This window comes from Cyprinodon tularosa, unplaced genomic scaffold (genome assembly GCF_016077235.1).
Source record: "Cyprinodon tularosa strain WSP-4 unplaced genomic scaffold, ASM1607723v1 ctg686, whole genome shotgun sequence".
Taxonomy (NCBI): Eukaryota; Metazoa; Chordata; class Actinopteri; order Cyprinodontiformes; family Cyprinodontidae; genus Cyprinodon; species Cyprinodon tularosa.
This window is the reverse complement of record NW_024039436.1, coordinates 562027-577497: the sequence shown is the minus strand read 5'-3', so window position 1 is coordinate 577497 and position 15471 is coordinate 562027. Positions and strand designations below refer to the sequence as shown.

General features: G+C 39.0%; 1 protein-coding gene across 12 annotated transcripts in view; it reads right to left on the bottom strand.

The window, feature by feature from the left end:
- Positions 1 to 409: 409 nt before the first annotated feature.
- Positions 410 to 15471, bottom strand: part of LOC119771715 (NACHT, LRR and PYD domains-containing protein 12-like) — a 54078-nt gene continuing 39016 nt past the window's right edge. For 9 of the 12 annotated variants that reach the window (XM_038267825.1, XM_038267824.1, XM_038267829.1 and 6 more), the window contains 2 exons: positions 15007 to 15180; positions 410 to 2513 (listed from right to left, as the gene is read on the bottom strand). In XM_038267825.1, coding sequence (XP_038123753.1) covers positions 2339 to 2513; positions 15007 to 15180 — 349 coding nt within the window. In that variant the 3' untranslated portion in view covers positions 410 to 2338. Of the gene's footprint in view, positions 2514 to 4359; positions 4385 to 15006; positions 15181 to 15271; positions 15467 to 15471 lie in introns of those variants that run through there. The other 3 variants (XM_038267830.1, XM_038267833.1, XM_038267826.1) reach the window with 2 other exon arrangements.

Genomic DNA, 15471 nt, shown 5'->3' with positions numbered 1-15471 from the left:
ATGAACAAAGTTTTAGAGCAACATCTGGATTATGGATATTGCTTAGTTTGATCCCAAAGTAAACAACATTATTCTGTTTGTATAGATTTAAACACTAAAGTATTAAACCCAGATTACTTCTGCAGGTTGGAACATTTTTTCTAATGAATGTTTCTATAGCTGATGTTTTATGATGTTGTGGTTTTAACCAGTTTATAGCTACTTTTGCACAAGTCTGATGGAAGCAGTTGATAAACCTCAATCTAAATAATTATTCTCATCAACAAACACCAATGTCTGAAGTTACTGCTGTAGTTTTTTCAAACAATGCAGCTAAAAATGCAGAGTTGTTCTCCTTTTAAAGATGTTTTTCCAACTATACCAAAGATTTTGTTTTTTGTTCAAGTAAAGACAAGTACATGGATTCAGAAAGTGTTTTCCATTCAGCTTTTTAATCAATATGTTTTCTAAATTAGACATGCATTTTTCAGGCTGTTGAGGAACAAAACACTTGGTAGCAAAGAGCTGAACATTGTTACAGGTTAGAATAAAATGAGCTTAAATGGTTCAAGAAGTATTTTTATGAGGTTTTCTTTCTTATTTGCAGTTTTTTTAGATCCATTTAATAGGATCCATCCATCCTGGACAGGTCGTCCATCGCAGAGCAACACAGAGACACACAACCATGCACACACACACTCACACCTAAGGGCAACTTAGAAACAGCAAACAGCCTAACAGTCATTAGTTGGACTGTGGGAGGAAGCTGGAGTACCCTGAGAGAACCACGCAGGCACATTCAAACTTCAACACTTTAACATGGAATAATGAGCAATTTCTGAGCTTCACACCAGACTGGAAACTAGACGATTGTCCAGATGATCACTGATCCAGACCAGCTGCTACCCTCCAGGACCAGGATAGTAACTAGTAGAGGAAAATATTGGATGAAATATTCTATCTTTGCTGTCTTTAAACTGGTTCAGAATAATTAACAGTGGAAAACAACATGAAATATCAGAACATGTTGAATTAGACACTACAATGGTTATTGAGTCATTAAAACATTGGAAGTGAGAAAACAAACATTTCCAAGCTCAGCTCTAACATCTTTGCTTCCAAACGGTCTCCTAAACAGAATCCCTGTCCAAGGACCAATGGAGACGATGAAAACAGAGAAAAAATGAGTGAAAAAGGAGTGAAAACAAACAAATCTCTAAACTCAGAGTTCATCATCAGGATCCAGTCAGAGTCTCTTTAAACTCAAACTGCTGCAGCTTCAACCTCTGAGGATCATCAGGACACAGATCAGCTTCTCTCCTCCACTAAGATCACCAATCCCGCCACTCCCTGCAGAGAGAAGAAGGATGAAGAGAGGAGATCAGTGAGTGTTTCCAGCCTCTCTCTCTCCATCAGCTGTCAGTCAGTGATGCAGCACATCCAGGATAAAGAGCAGCAGGGACTTCAGTCCTGTTCAGAGCAGCTGTGGAGCAGAGCCAGCTTCCTTTCAGCTCTCATCTTAACGTGTTGGAGTGAACACACTGAGCTCCAAGCTCACACAGCTCAACACATTTTTAGCATCCAGTCTGGTTCCTCTGCAGGTTTCCCTCCAGTCCACAGTGGAAACCACCTGCTGAGAGTCCTGAAGGCTTCATTGCTGCACAAACACTGTAGTGATGGATTTAGTGCTGCTACATGTTAGCTGCTGCTCCATTTAGACACAGAAACTCTGGCTGCTGATCAACATCTCATCTGTTTCTGAAATATCAGCTGACTAAGAAACATGGAGGCTGTCCCTGAACACATCTGGATGAGACTAATGACAGAAGGACACATGTCCAGATGTGCTGAGTGGACTTCAGCAGAGCTTCTGCTCTGTAGAAAGACCACATGGTGACTAAATGGAATGATGGTTTGTGAAATCAGAGCCACTGATTTCCAGGCTGCATTCAGACTGATCTCAGAGCTGTGGCTAAGATGAAACTGATCAGTTGTTTCCTGTTGAAATGAGAGAACAAAGAGTCTGAGATCAGATCTGATGCTCCCACAGTTTGATGGATGAGGACCACTGTCTCTAGACATGTTGGAAGGCTGGCAGCTGGAATCCAGCTTCATTTCCTGGAGACATGAACACAACAACAACAGTCGTCTTCACATCAACACAAACACAGGAACACAACCAGCTTCTGGCTCCTCTGATTGGCTGATTGGTGTCTCTGTGTCCAATCAGGAAGCCTGTCACCATTCTCCTCCCACTGAGAAGCTGCAGCTTTACTGGAAACACTGGATCTTTGCTTTGATACTAACTGGGTTTAGAACAATCCTGCTGACAGCAGCTGGACTCACTCCAACCATCTACTTACAGATTCTGCAGTTTGTAGTCTGGACTCTTTACAAGATCCAGCAGCTGCTGAACATCTGACTCCTTCAGGTTGTTTCTCCCCAGGTTCAGTACTGTCAGATGGGAGGGGTTTGACTTCAGAGCTGAGACCAGAGAATCACAGCTGATCTTTGACAAATCACAGCGCCACAACCTGGATAAAGAGTAAAAGACGTGTTGAAGCAACTGGAGAGACAGGTTAAAACTAAAATAATGAAAAAATAATGAATAAAAATTTTTTAAAAATTATTTGACTACAGCATCAACACCTACAACAACTGGTTAAAATGAAACCCTATGAGTTACTGCAACATTTAATTTCCCTTCTGGATTAATAAAGTATTTTATTCATTGAATTGAATCTATGGAGGAAGATGAGAAACAGCAGAACCAACAATGCAGGTGATCTGAAGGCTGCTATCAAAGCAAGCTGGACTTCCATTGGACCTCATCAGAACCACAGGCTGATCTCCTCCATGCCACGCCGCATTGATGCAGTCATTCATGCAAAGGAGCCCAGACCCGGTACTGAGAGCACAGAAATGAACAGAACTTTCAGCAGCCTGACATTTCTGCTTCAAATCTCCTTTTCTGATCTGAGGTCATCGTTACTCTGCAGAAAATAATGAGTCAGCTCATCTCCATCATCAGATTGATTCTAGCAAAGTGTAAAACCAGAGGATCCAGGTTAACAGGAGTGGACTCGGAGCGCTGTCTGTACACTGCCTCATCACATACTGACTACACTTCTCTGCTCAATGTTATCACAACCAGAACAATAAACACCAAGGGCGCCACCAGGGGGTGTCCGAGGGTGGCCACAGCCCCCCTGGCTTTGCCCTGGCCACCCCACTGGCCAGTGTAAATTGTAGTAGCATCTGTTTAGCGTTTACCCCCATTATGCACCCAGCAAAGCAGCCGCTCTCCCTGTCCTTCTCCCACACTGTAGTCCTCCTGCTCTCCCCCTCCTCTACCCGATGTTAGCTTGCGCAAATGAGCTACCGGTACAGATGACTCTTCAGCCTGTAGCCGCTTTAATGGTGAGAAAGCGTATAAAACTAACAATAAGTAAACAAGTCAAATACTTTGTTTGTGAAAGGGGATATGTGAACTGTAACATTATACTGTTAAAGCAGCTTTTAGTGAGTTTCTGACAGAGTTATGTAGCTAACTGGATGAGCTGGTGATTGTGGATGGATGGTCAATTTACAGACATGAAGAGAAAGTCCACAGAAATCTGTTCTGATTTTAAGAAGAGAATTACAGCAGAAACAGAGAAAGATGACAGGAGCAACAGATAACCAGTGAGGAGGAGGAGGAGAAGGAGGATGATGAGGGGAAGAGAGAGGAGGAGTAGGAGGAGGTGGTGAGAGAGAAGGAGGATGGAGGAGGAGAGAAACAGATCCAGCAGCATGATGAGGACACAGAGCAGCATTAGTAAAGAACAGTGATGAGGAAAAGCATCAAACAGCAGCAGACCAGGGACAGTCAGCAGCTTTGATGACAGAAGCAGCAGAACTCAGTGAAAGCAGGTGTTCCACCTGTTCCTGGACCTGCAGTCATTTTTTGTTTTCAAACAAATTATAAATGTACAACTTATTTCAAATATAAATAAAACAACTATTGTTCAACTCAAAATGTTAACTGGTCTATGTCTGTGCACATTAGATCAGTAGTAACATTAATAATCACACAATAAGCCAAAAGATATGAGTAGGTGTTTACTACCACAGCAGTGGAATAAAACCCTGAAATGATGTTTCTTGTTCCACCCCAAGAATTTAAGAGGCCCCATCTGGCCACCCCTATGAAACATTTCTAGAGGCGCCCCTGCTAAACACTTGGACTGTAAAACCCATTAGTAGTACTGTAGTCATCCCTATTAGAACCCATGACATCACTGTCTCTAGATCCAGTTTTATAGAACTTCTGACCAGTTTTCATTCTATCTGATCCTCTGATGGATCACCTTTATGAACTGGATCAGCTCAGTAAATAGTCACCAGCATCTGTGCTCATTAACATCTGAAGGACACAAGCAGATTAGAAACAGAGCAAATTATTCTGGGTCAGAGAAGCTGAGCAACCAGACGAAGCTGAAGTTGGCTTCTGATTGGGGAAATGAGTAAAGAGCGATTCCACCTAATTTTTCCCAACCTTCAGCATTTTTAATTGACTATAATTAAAAAACTACAACACCTAGACACATCTAACCAGGGCCAGATTATTCTAATCTACTGGTAGAATAATTAAAACCAGTTCTGGGATTTGTGAAGATTATTCTAAACTACAATTAGTTAAGAATAATCTAGTCCAGGTTAGATGTGTCTAGGTGTTGTAGTTCTTTAATTAGAGTAGATTAAAATGCTGAAGGTAGGGAAAAATTAGGTGGAATCGCCCTTTACTCATTTCCCAATCATAAGCCAACTTCAGCTTCGTTAGCTCGTGTAATGGTGATTTTCCACAGATGAAACCGGGCAATACGTCTTCCTGTGTCCAGAAGGAGCTCAAAGCGATTAGAAGAAGCAGCAGGTCAGGAATGATGCAGTTGTGTGGTTTCCATGTGCTCCACCTCTACTGGCCCTCAGTTCCCACGTAGCCAGAGGTCCTCTGAGCGATGAGGGCCCTCAGAGTGACTATCTGGAGTCCGTCTCTCGTTATCCAGTCCGCTAACGATCTTCTGTAGCCCTTTAAGTTCCACTCTAGCAGCCAAACAGCAGCTTCCAGTAGTCCATGTTAGTGAACAGCTAGCTTAGCTTCACTCTAACTCTCAAGTTCATCCAGCAACAAAGAAAACAAACACACAGCCCAACAGCTTCTCCTTCAAACTCTACTGTGTCCTGCTAACCTGCAGACTGGATATTAAACTTCTCCTGACAACAAGTCTGAGCTAACTCACTTCCACACCAGCTACCTGCTCCTCCTCTCCTATCTCTTCTTCTTGTTGTTGTTTCTTGTTTTAATGGCGGTTGACAAGCAACTTATTGGTGCGCATTATTACCACCACCTACTGGTAAGGAGTGTGGATCAGGACGCAACTTAAAAAAAACAAAAAAAAAAACTAAATCCTTTCTATCAGTTTAGTTTTCTTAAGAAAGCTTATTAAATAACGTAAATATTCAGAAGAAGAGCAATATCCCAACATATCTGATACTTTTAACTGTAACTTATTCTTTAGAAGTCGATATTCTAATTTCTTTCTCTCCTCAGAGTACTTTGGACATAACAACAAAACATGTTCTACTGTCTCTTCTTCAAAACAAAATTCACAATTTCCTGATGGATGTCTTCCCATTATAAATAATGTACTGTTTAAACCTGTATGACCAAAACGTAACCTGGATATGATATTTTCTTCTTTTCTACTTCTTCCTGTTCCCCTCATTACCCCAACTTTCCTTTGAATGCTATAAATCATCTACCAGTTCTTTCCTCCTCCCACTGCTTCTGCCATCTTTCCTTAACCTTTTGTTTTATAATAGATTTGATCTCCTCTTTACTAAATGGAATCAGTATCTCAATGAAACTGTTTTTTGAAGCTTGTTTTGCATATCTGTCTGCCAATTCATTTCCTATTACTCCTATATGAGATGGAACCCATGTAAAAATGACAATTAATCCCATGGCCTGAATTCTAAAAAGTATTAACTGAATCTCCAATAGAAGGTCTGGTCTACTATTGGACTGATTATTTTTAATTGAATATAACGATGAGCTTGAATCAGAACAAATTAAACTTCTTAAAGGACGAACCTCTTCAATCCAACTTAAAGCCAAAATAATTCCCATCATTTCCCCTGTAAACACTGATACGTCATCAGAAATCCTCTTACATTTTTTAATATTAAATTCTGGGACGATAAATGACACCCCATTGTTGCTACTTAGGCTTTTAGATGCATCTGTATACACTTGAACATAACCAAAATATTTATTTTCTATATATGATTGGACTGAGCAAGATTCTGAAAAATGTCCTTTTTCCCTCTTCTTCAACAATGATAAGTCTACAATGATGTCATTAAATAGAGATGGATGAACCAGTGACAGAGGAACTGTTTCACTCATTTTTATGGATGATAACTGAAAATTTTTAATATCACTTTCTATCTCCCAACCAAAGGATTTTAAAGTCTTTTTCCCTTTTTCCCAACTAGGTTTTAAAATTTCTTGACATGGATGGTTTTCATAATGACCCTTTAAATAACTCCAGTAAGATAATCTTAACTGTAATCTTCTAAGGTAAAGTGGTATTTCCCCCATTTCAACTAACAAAGCTGAGATTGGAGTTGTTCTGATGGCTCCTGTACACAACCTCAAGGCCTGAAACTGAATAATATCTAATTTCATAAGAAGTGTTTCTGATGCTGATCCAAATGCCAGGCTGCCATAATCTAATACAGATCTTATTAAACCCGTATAAATTGATTTTAACGCTTTCCTCTCAGCGCCCCACTCTCTCCCCACCAAACACCTCATAACATTTAAAACTTTCTTACACTTATCCACTACTTTTTGAATATGACTACTCCAGGTCAATTTTTCATCCATCCACAAACCCAAAAACTTAAACTGCTTTACTCTTTCTAAATCATGTTTATACAAATATAATTTTAAATCACTAGATACTTTCTTCCTAGTGAAAAATAAAGTATTTGTCTTATCTATTGAAATTTTAAAACCCCAATTATATGACCACTCTTCGATACTATAAATTGCTTCTTGTAATTTCTTAACTATGAATTTCAAGTTCTTACCTCTCTTCCAGATTGCTCCATCATCAGCAAATAATGAACAACCCATCCCACTCTCCAACTTATCAAACATATCATTAATCATAATAGAGAAAAACAAAGGACTCACAATACTTCCTTGAGGTGTTCCGTTTTCAACGAAATATTTTTCTGACAATTGTTCTTCTTCTTCTTCTACTTCATGGAATTTGTTGCCGGTTGGCACGCAACGAAATGGTGCATTACCGCCACCAACTGGTATGGAGTGTGGATCAGAATGGATACTAATTTATACTAAACAAACAAGTCACAATCAAATTAACAAAATAATATCAACAAAACCAAAATAAGATTCAGATCCTCTCAATTATATTTGTTAATCTAAGAAAATGAAAAACAATTACATAACACTTATCTCTTGATTTTTTTCTAAGTATTTCTATTAAATCAAATTGTACTCTTTCCAGTTTTAGATTTTGAATCATTTCTTTCCTTTCTCTTTCATACTTCCAACAGTATACCATAACGTGTAACTGTCTCTTGTTGCTCACAGTATCTGCCATTGTTATGTTTACCTATTTTGAACAATGTAATATTTAATCCTGTGTGCCTGAATCTAAGTCTTGATATAATCGTTTCTTCTCTTCTGTTCCTCCCTGCACATCTCATTTCTCCCACTCTCCTCTGAATCATGTAAAACCATCGTCCTTTCCTCTCTTCCTCCCATTGCTTTTGCCACCTTTCCTTCATCTTCTGTTTAATAATATTTCCATCTTACTAATGTTAACTGACACATCAATATCTTTTCTTGTAGCCTCCTTTGCAGCCTTATCTGCCATTTCATTTCCTTTAACTCCCATATGTGCTGGTACCCACAAAAATATGACTGTAAAGCCCATCATTTGAATTCTATATAATGTTTGCTGGATTTCTATCAAAATATCTGCTCTGCTATCTGAGTGACTTCTCTGTAAACTAATTATTGAAGAAGATGAATGTGAACAAATAATCCCTCTCAGTGGTCTTATTTCCTCTACCCATTGCACTGCAAACAGAATTGCTAGCATTTCTCCTGTGTATACTGATATATTATCACTGGTCCTCTTTCCTACTGTTATATGAAGACCTGGAACAATAAAAGATACTCCTATCTTGTTATCTAAACTTTTTGATGCATCTGTATAGATCTGAATGAAACTATAGTAACTATTATTATATATCTGTATTGTATTTGAATTCAAAATAAACCCCCTGACCTTGTTTTTCTTTTCTAATAGTGTCAGATCTACTTTAGCTTCAGGTAGAATTCAAGGTGCTATTGCTGGCAGTGCTACTGTTGGACTGAACTTTAAATCAGTTAATTCTAACTCCAGTGCTTTTTGTTTAACTGTCCACCCAAAGCTTTGTTTCTCCCTCTTCTCCATTTCCCAACAAGATGTTAAAGTGCTTTGTGCAGGATGATCTTCACTATGGCGCTGTAAATTAGCCCAATAGGTCAGAGATAACTGAATTCTTCTCAACTCAAGTGGCATTTCTCCCATTTCTCCCTGTAATGCTGCCGTTGGAGTTGTTTTTAAAGCCCCTGTACATAATCTCAAAGCCTGAAACTGAATGTTGTCTAACATGTTTAGATATGAACTTGATGCAGATCCATATACCACAGAACCATAATCCAGTGCTGATCTAATTAATCTACAGTAAATTGCCTTCAACGCTTTTCTGTCAGCTCCCCAATCACTTCCCACCAAACATCTCATAACATTTAACACCTTCCTACATTTGTTTTGTATTTTCTGGTTATGTACACTCCATGTTATTCCCTCGTCAAACCATAACCCCAAAAACTTCAAATGTTTTTCTCTTTAATTCTTGATTATACAGCTTTAGTTTTACCTCTGTACCAATCCTTTTCTTTGTAAAGAACATTGTCTTTGTCTTTTCCACTGAGAATTTAAACCCCCATTTAAATGACCACTCTTCTATTTCTGTAATAGCATCCTGCAGCTTTTTAACGATAAATTTCAGATTTCTTCCCCTCTTCCAAATTGCCCCATCGTCTGCAAAGAGAGAAAACCCCATCCCATTCCCTAGTTCCCTGAAAACATCATTAATTAATATGGAGAATAATAAAGGACTCACTATACGCCCTTGAGGTGTTCCGTTCTCTACACTATATTTCCTCCAGTAATTCTCCCCTATTCTAACTTGTATTGATCTCCCTTGTAAAAAATCCTTAATCCATCTATATATTCATCCTTTGACACCCAACTGACATAGTCTAATTAACAATCCTTCTCTCCACATCATATCATATGCCTTCTCTATATCAAAGAAGACAGCCACAACACTTTCTTTGTTAACTTGTGCTTTTCTAATTTCATGTTCTAAACATACAGCTGGATCCATTGTATTTCTTCCTTTCCTAAAACCACTTTGGTATTTAGCTATATATCCTTTCTTTTCCATATAGTATGTTAACCTTTCATTTATTATTTTCTTCATTATCTTGCATATGTTAGACGTTAAAGCAATTGGTCTGTAATTTCCTGGGTTTGTATAATCTTTTCCTGGTTTGCGTATTGGCACCACCACAGCCTCCTTCCAGCTCTGAGGCAGTTTCCCATCCTCCCATACTTTATTATAGAGCTCAAGTAATACATCCTTTGAATTTTCACTGAGTTGATTTATCATTACATAACAAATCTGGTCGTTTCCTGGTGCTGACATCTTGAATTTATGGAGAGCGTGTTTTAGTTCTGTCATTGTAAAAGGGTTGTTTAATAAGTCATTATAATTTTCTTCTTCATTCTCCATTACTGTTTTTTCCCTCCCTCTTTCCCTCTTCACTGATATTATTTGAGCTGTGAATTTTAACCAAAGTTTTTTCCAGCATCTCTGCTTTCTCCTCATCTCGCACTGATATTATTTGTCCATCATCTAAGACTGGATATCCATACTCTCTTTTTATTCCATTCATTCTTTTTATCATCCCCCACACTTTACTAATGTCTGTCTCCCTCCCTACTGAACAACAAAACTTCCTCCAATATACTTTCTTTGCACTTTTTATGATTCTCTTTACATTTGCTTGAGATTTTTTATAGTCAATAAGATTCTGAAAACAATGATTCTTTTTTCCAATTCCTTGATCACTAATATTTCTAAATTTATCCCAATCAGCACTACTAACTGACCATTTGTTCAGCCCTACTGTTTCATATTTCTCTAGATTTAATCCTACTACTGTCACAATAGGATAATGGTCGCTTCCTACTGTTGTTCCTCTGACTACTTCCCACGTACAAATACCTGCTAATGAGTCTGACTCTAATGTGAGATCCAGCGCCGTTTCTCTACCAGCTCTGATATTAAATCTTGTTCCACTTCCATCATTTAAACACACTAAATTTGTCATCTCCATCACCTCCTCAATAACCATCCCATTAGCATCATTACTGTCACCCCATAATGTGCTATGGGCATTAAAATCCCCACAACAAATCACCTTCCCTACTAACTGTATCACCAGTTCCTCCAGCAACTCTAATGACAATTTTTTACATGGATTATAAAAGTTAACAACTTTGATATTTCCTTCTTTAGTCCATAGTTCAATTATCACATATTCCAACTCTTTTCCTTTTCCTAAAACTCTATATTGCGTTCCTTGTTTTATAAATATTATACATCCTCCTCCACTACCCTCCCCTCTATCTCTACGATGCTATCATATCCTTTAACAACAAACTCTAATTCTGATTTAAGCCATGTTTCTTGAACACATATAATATCTGGTTTATTTTTTAAATCTCTAATGAATCCTTTAAACTCCTGCCCATTTGCTATTAAGCTTCTTGCATTCCATTGATTTATAATCAGTTTGTCTTTTCACCTGGGCCTCCAGCTTTTCCATCTGCTTCAAGTCTTGTTTTGATATGTTTCCAAGATATATCTTTTATGCCCAAAAACTTCTCAGCTCCCTTAACTATTATTTTTATTTTCTCAGTTTTGTGTTAACTTGATCAGAACAGTTGATCACATAGGCCACAAACAGAATAATCTTATCTACTGACAGTCCTGGATTTGTTTTCTCTGTTTGACCTGGTTCTATTCTTGACACCTGGATAACATTGTCAGTATCCAGCCTTCCTTTTTGTCCTTGTACTTTCTTCACTGCTTCTGCATAACTTATGCTGTTAACTGTTTTAACCTGCTGTATTTCTACAGCCCTCTTCCTGACTTCACATCCACCATATGTTACCCTGTGTTGGCCACCACAATTACAACATTGATCCTGGGAGTTTTCCTTACATTCTTCCACTCTATGCTCACCTCCGCATTTAGGACATCTCTGCTTCCCTTTGCAAACTACTGCATTATGTCCATACCTCTGGCATTTGTAACACCGTAGCGGTGGAGGAATGTAGGGCCTAACTGGAAGGCTCATGCAACCTATTTTCACTTTATTAGGAAGCACTGACTCCTGAAACTCCAGAAGAACTGACAAGCTCTCAACTCTTTCACCATTTACTGTTCTCACGGTCTCTTAATTCTGCTCACTTCGCCTCCATTAATACTGCGCTGGAGTTTGTCCAAGTCTTCTTCTACAGGTATCCCTGTTATCACCCCCCTTGTAGCTCTACTGTCACCCACGTTCTTTCTCTCATTCACTATTTTCTTACACACACTTTCAACTTCCCAGGCTTTGTTTTTCTGTTCCTCCGACTTACAGGTTATCAACAGGCTTACGTCTCTCAAAATCTTTGCCATTTCCACATCTCCCAGCTTCTTTTTTAATTCCCTAGATACTGCTACCGGACTTAAATTCCCATGCTCATCTTCTTTCCTAAATTTGAGAATAATTTTAAATGCCTTTCTCACAACCCTTTTGACTTTGAAAAGTTAAGTGAAATAAAAGAATATAAAATATTAACTTATCCTTGCTATTTATTATAATAAATATCTTTTATGTTTTACTATCTGGGTTACATTACCTTATGTCTGAACAGACACCTGCCTTGTTTCCTGCTCATTCTGGATAGAATAAAAAGCACTTTAACCTAAATATCCCTGCATTATAAATAATTGTAAGAATAACTTCATGGATTGTTTATTTTAGTCCATTTGGGATCAGTTTCATCCGATAAAACCCACTAACTGAACGATGGAGGATGAAATCTGATCGTTCCTCTGTCCATAAAAGTAAACATCACTACTTCCATGTCTAGCTGAGTGGAGCTGAGGTGCAGTAAAAGACGCTGAGGATAGAAACTCTGTCAGGATGCCTTCCTGCTGCTCTGCTTTCTGCTCCAGCTCAGACACTCAGCCTAGAACTGCACCGCAGTCAGAATCAGGAAAATAAAATAATAAAATTGTCCACACACACAATGTGATCCACAATTGATGTTTAAAAGAATTCAGGGAGTCACAATAAAACAACCCTAGAAGCCACAGAGTCTGCTGGAAGTTTGTTCCCATAGTAACTATTATGATTGTAATACTTATAGTTCCCATTATTGTGTAAAGAAATCCTAAGTTGAAGCAGACTAAAGCCGACCACTAAATATCTGAGACAGATTTCCTCATCACAAATAAGAGTTTTACTGACTAATGGAAATGTTTTCTATCTATAGAATCCATCATCATCATCATCATCACCTTCATCATCATGTATTGACTTCCATTGATTTTCAGTCATTTTAACCCTTTCTATTCCCTGACCCTGACATTAACCCTAAAGCTAACTGTTAGCAAAGCAGCTCAACAGGAGCAGAAAAATGTCCTCACTTTACAACAAGCGGTCCTCATTTTGATGGTGAAATCAGAAAAATGGTGGTCACTCTGATGATCACACAGAGACATCCAATCATTTGCTCTACCCCACTGATACAGACACTTCCATCCATTCTAGTTTTTGTTAACCTGTGTTTGATCCTAAATCAATGTTTCTCTCTGCACCTTGTGGCATGGTCTCCAGTTTTTAGGACCCTGAGCCATAACACCCTGAAAATGAATGACAGGAAGTCCAGTTCATTTCCATCCTCCATGACTCTGCCAACTTCAGCTTTGCTTTCTATGTTAGGATATGAACTGAAGGCTCCAAGTCCAAAGACCAACTCAGGAAAAGATTTATTAGAATAGAAGATATGAACTTTGTTTTCCAGCTGATTCTATCAAATTCTTCACAGAAATATCAACTGAACTATTTTAAAGACATCCTGTAGAATAACTAACCTGATGAAGGTTAGAAAGAGATCTAGAACCTTCTACCAGTGCTGACCCAGTTCTCCGTGAACTAGAACTGGTTCTGAACTCAGTTCAAGCAGGTTCAGATCAACTGATTCATGTTCATAGTTCTCTACCTAAATATTCTGAACTCAGTTCACAGCTCCTACTGGAACTAGTTCTCCTTTATTTATCTTCATGTGCTGAAATAAAGTCCAAACATAAACAGGTAATGATGTCCTTCAGTAATCAGTGTCTGGATGATCCAACAGCCCAGTGGTTCCCAGTCCTGGGTCTCATTTAGAAAACATTGGTACGATCCAGACTAAAAGTTTACGGACGGCAAACGCCTGAAAATGGAGCAGGACAAAAAAATCCTGATTTCTAAAACTCTGAACAAAACCAAGCAGTTTTCCTTTCTAGATCCCAGCTGCAGCTCAAAGTTTGTGTCCAAGGCTCCACCTCATGTTCAGGCCTCTTCAAGCCTCCATCCAAGCAGAAATGGTCCATCAAAGCACAGCATGAATGTCATTGTGTCTTTAAATGAGCCAGCTGATCAATGTTACTTCATGGTTCTCTGGGCTGCATCTCCGTCCACAAACCAAGAAGAAATCCCTCAGAGGAACCTGAGAGCTTTAAGGTTGGAGCCTTCAGTTCATGTCCTGACATAGAAAGCAAAGCTGAAGACGGCAGAGTCACGTTTAAAGGCCTAAATGACTGATGGAGTTTCTCACAGAGCAGAACTGGGTCTCTGCTGCCCGATGGCAGCGACAGCAGAACCTGAGCGCCTAAGGAGAAATGCTGCTGCTCTTTCTCTAGGAAATTTACTAAAGTTTACCCCAAAAAACGGGACAATCTTTAGTTCACCTTAAACAGAACAACGTTAAATGACGTCAAGATGAGCTTCGTTCACTTGATGTTCCTCACTTCAAAAACTGCATCGTTCAGTTCAAAGTTCTCAGAAATGTGAGTTCAGCTCAGAAATACATCCATGGATTAAACTAAATGACACATCAGGGTTTTTGATTTCTTCCATCTTCCTCTTTATCAGCAGTTATTTCTTCTTTCTAATCAAACCATTTGACCAGAGGCCATAAAAACAAGGGAGAAATTCTCTGGAAGAATCTCCAGATGGGCAGGGACACTAAAGCCTAACAATGCCTCCACCTTCCAGTCCAGATCCATCCAGCCTCTCTGGATCTGCTACTGAGAGATGCAGCAGCAGCACCGGGAGCTCAGAGCCTCGTACAGAGGAGGAGAACGGGAGAACCAAGTGTCCTCTCCAGGACTGAAGTCTTAGAGAGGTTCTGGGATTCTTCCTGCGTTCCACACTGCTGCCCATGTTGGCTCAACATCACTAAATAATGTTGCTGGGAATGGGAGTGGGAATTTCCTGCATTATCAGCTCTAAATTCACTGGATTCTGGGAAGTTCTGGATAATGCTGCAACCCCACACTGAAATTCAACTCATTGTTTCATGTTTCCTGCGAATTATTGAATAAATCATGAGAGGAAGTTTGAAAAAGAAATAAACTTTAACTGGATCAAAGCAGTGAAGAAGAAATCAGACTTTAGCCTGAAGATCCTCAGTGTGGATCAGTAGAATATCAGCCATATGTCTGCAGTTTAGAGTCAACACAACTTTACCATCAGAAATATCAGCACTAAACTAAAACATGGTGACTGACCTCAATGTCTGTAGTTTGCAGAGGGGAGACTGGAGAAAACCACAGAGCTGCTTCACTCCATCATCTTTCAGGTCGTTGTCGCTCAGGTCCAGTTCTGTCAGATGGGAGGGGTTGGACTTCAGAGCTGAGCCCAGAGAAGCACAGCTGATCTCTGAGAGACTGCAGTAATTCAATCTGAATAAAGAATAAAAGATGTGTTGAAGCAACTGGAGAGACAGGTTAGAACTAAAATAATGAAAAAATTATGAATAAAATGTAGAAAATAATTTGACTGAAAGCTAAAGTCCCAGAAAAATGATCAAGTTAAAGTAGTAAACCAAGCAGAACCAGAACATGTTCTAATGACGTGTGAAGGTCCAGATCAAGGTGTGTTTATTAGTCTCCTCCAGGAGAAATCTGTGTTGGACAAAGAGCAGAGCTGCAACACAATCCAGAACCAGAACAACACAAGCAGCATCAACTGCA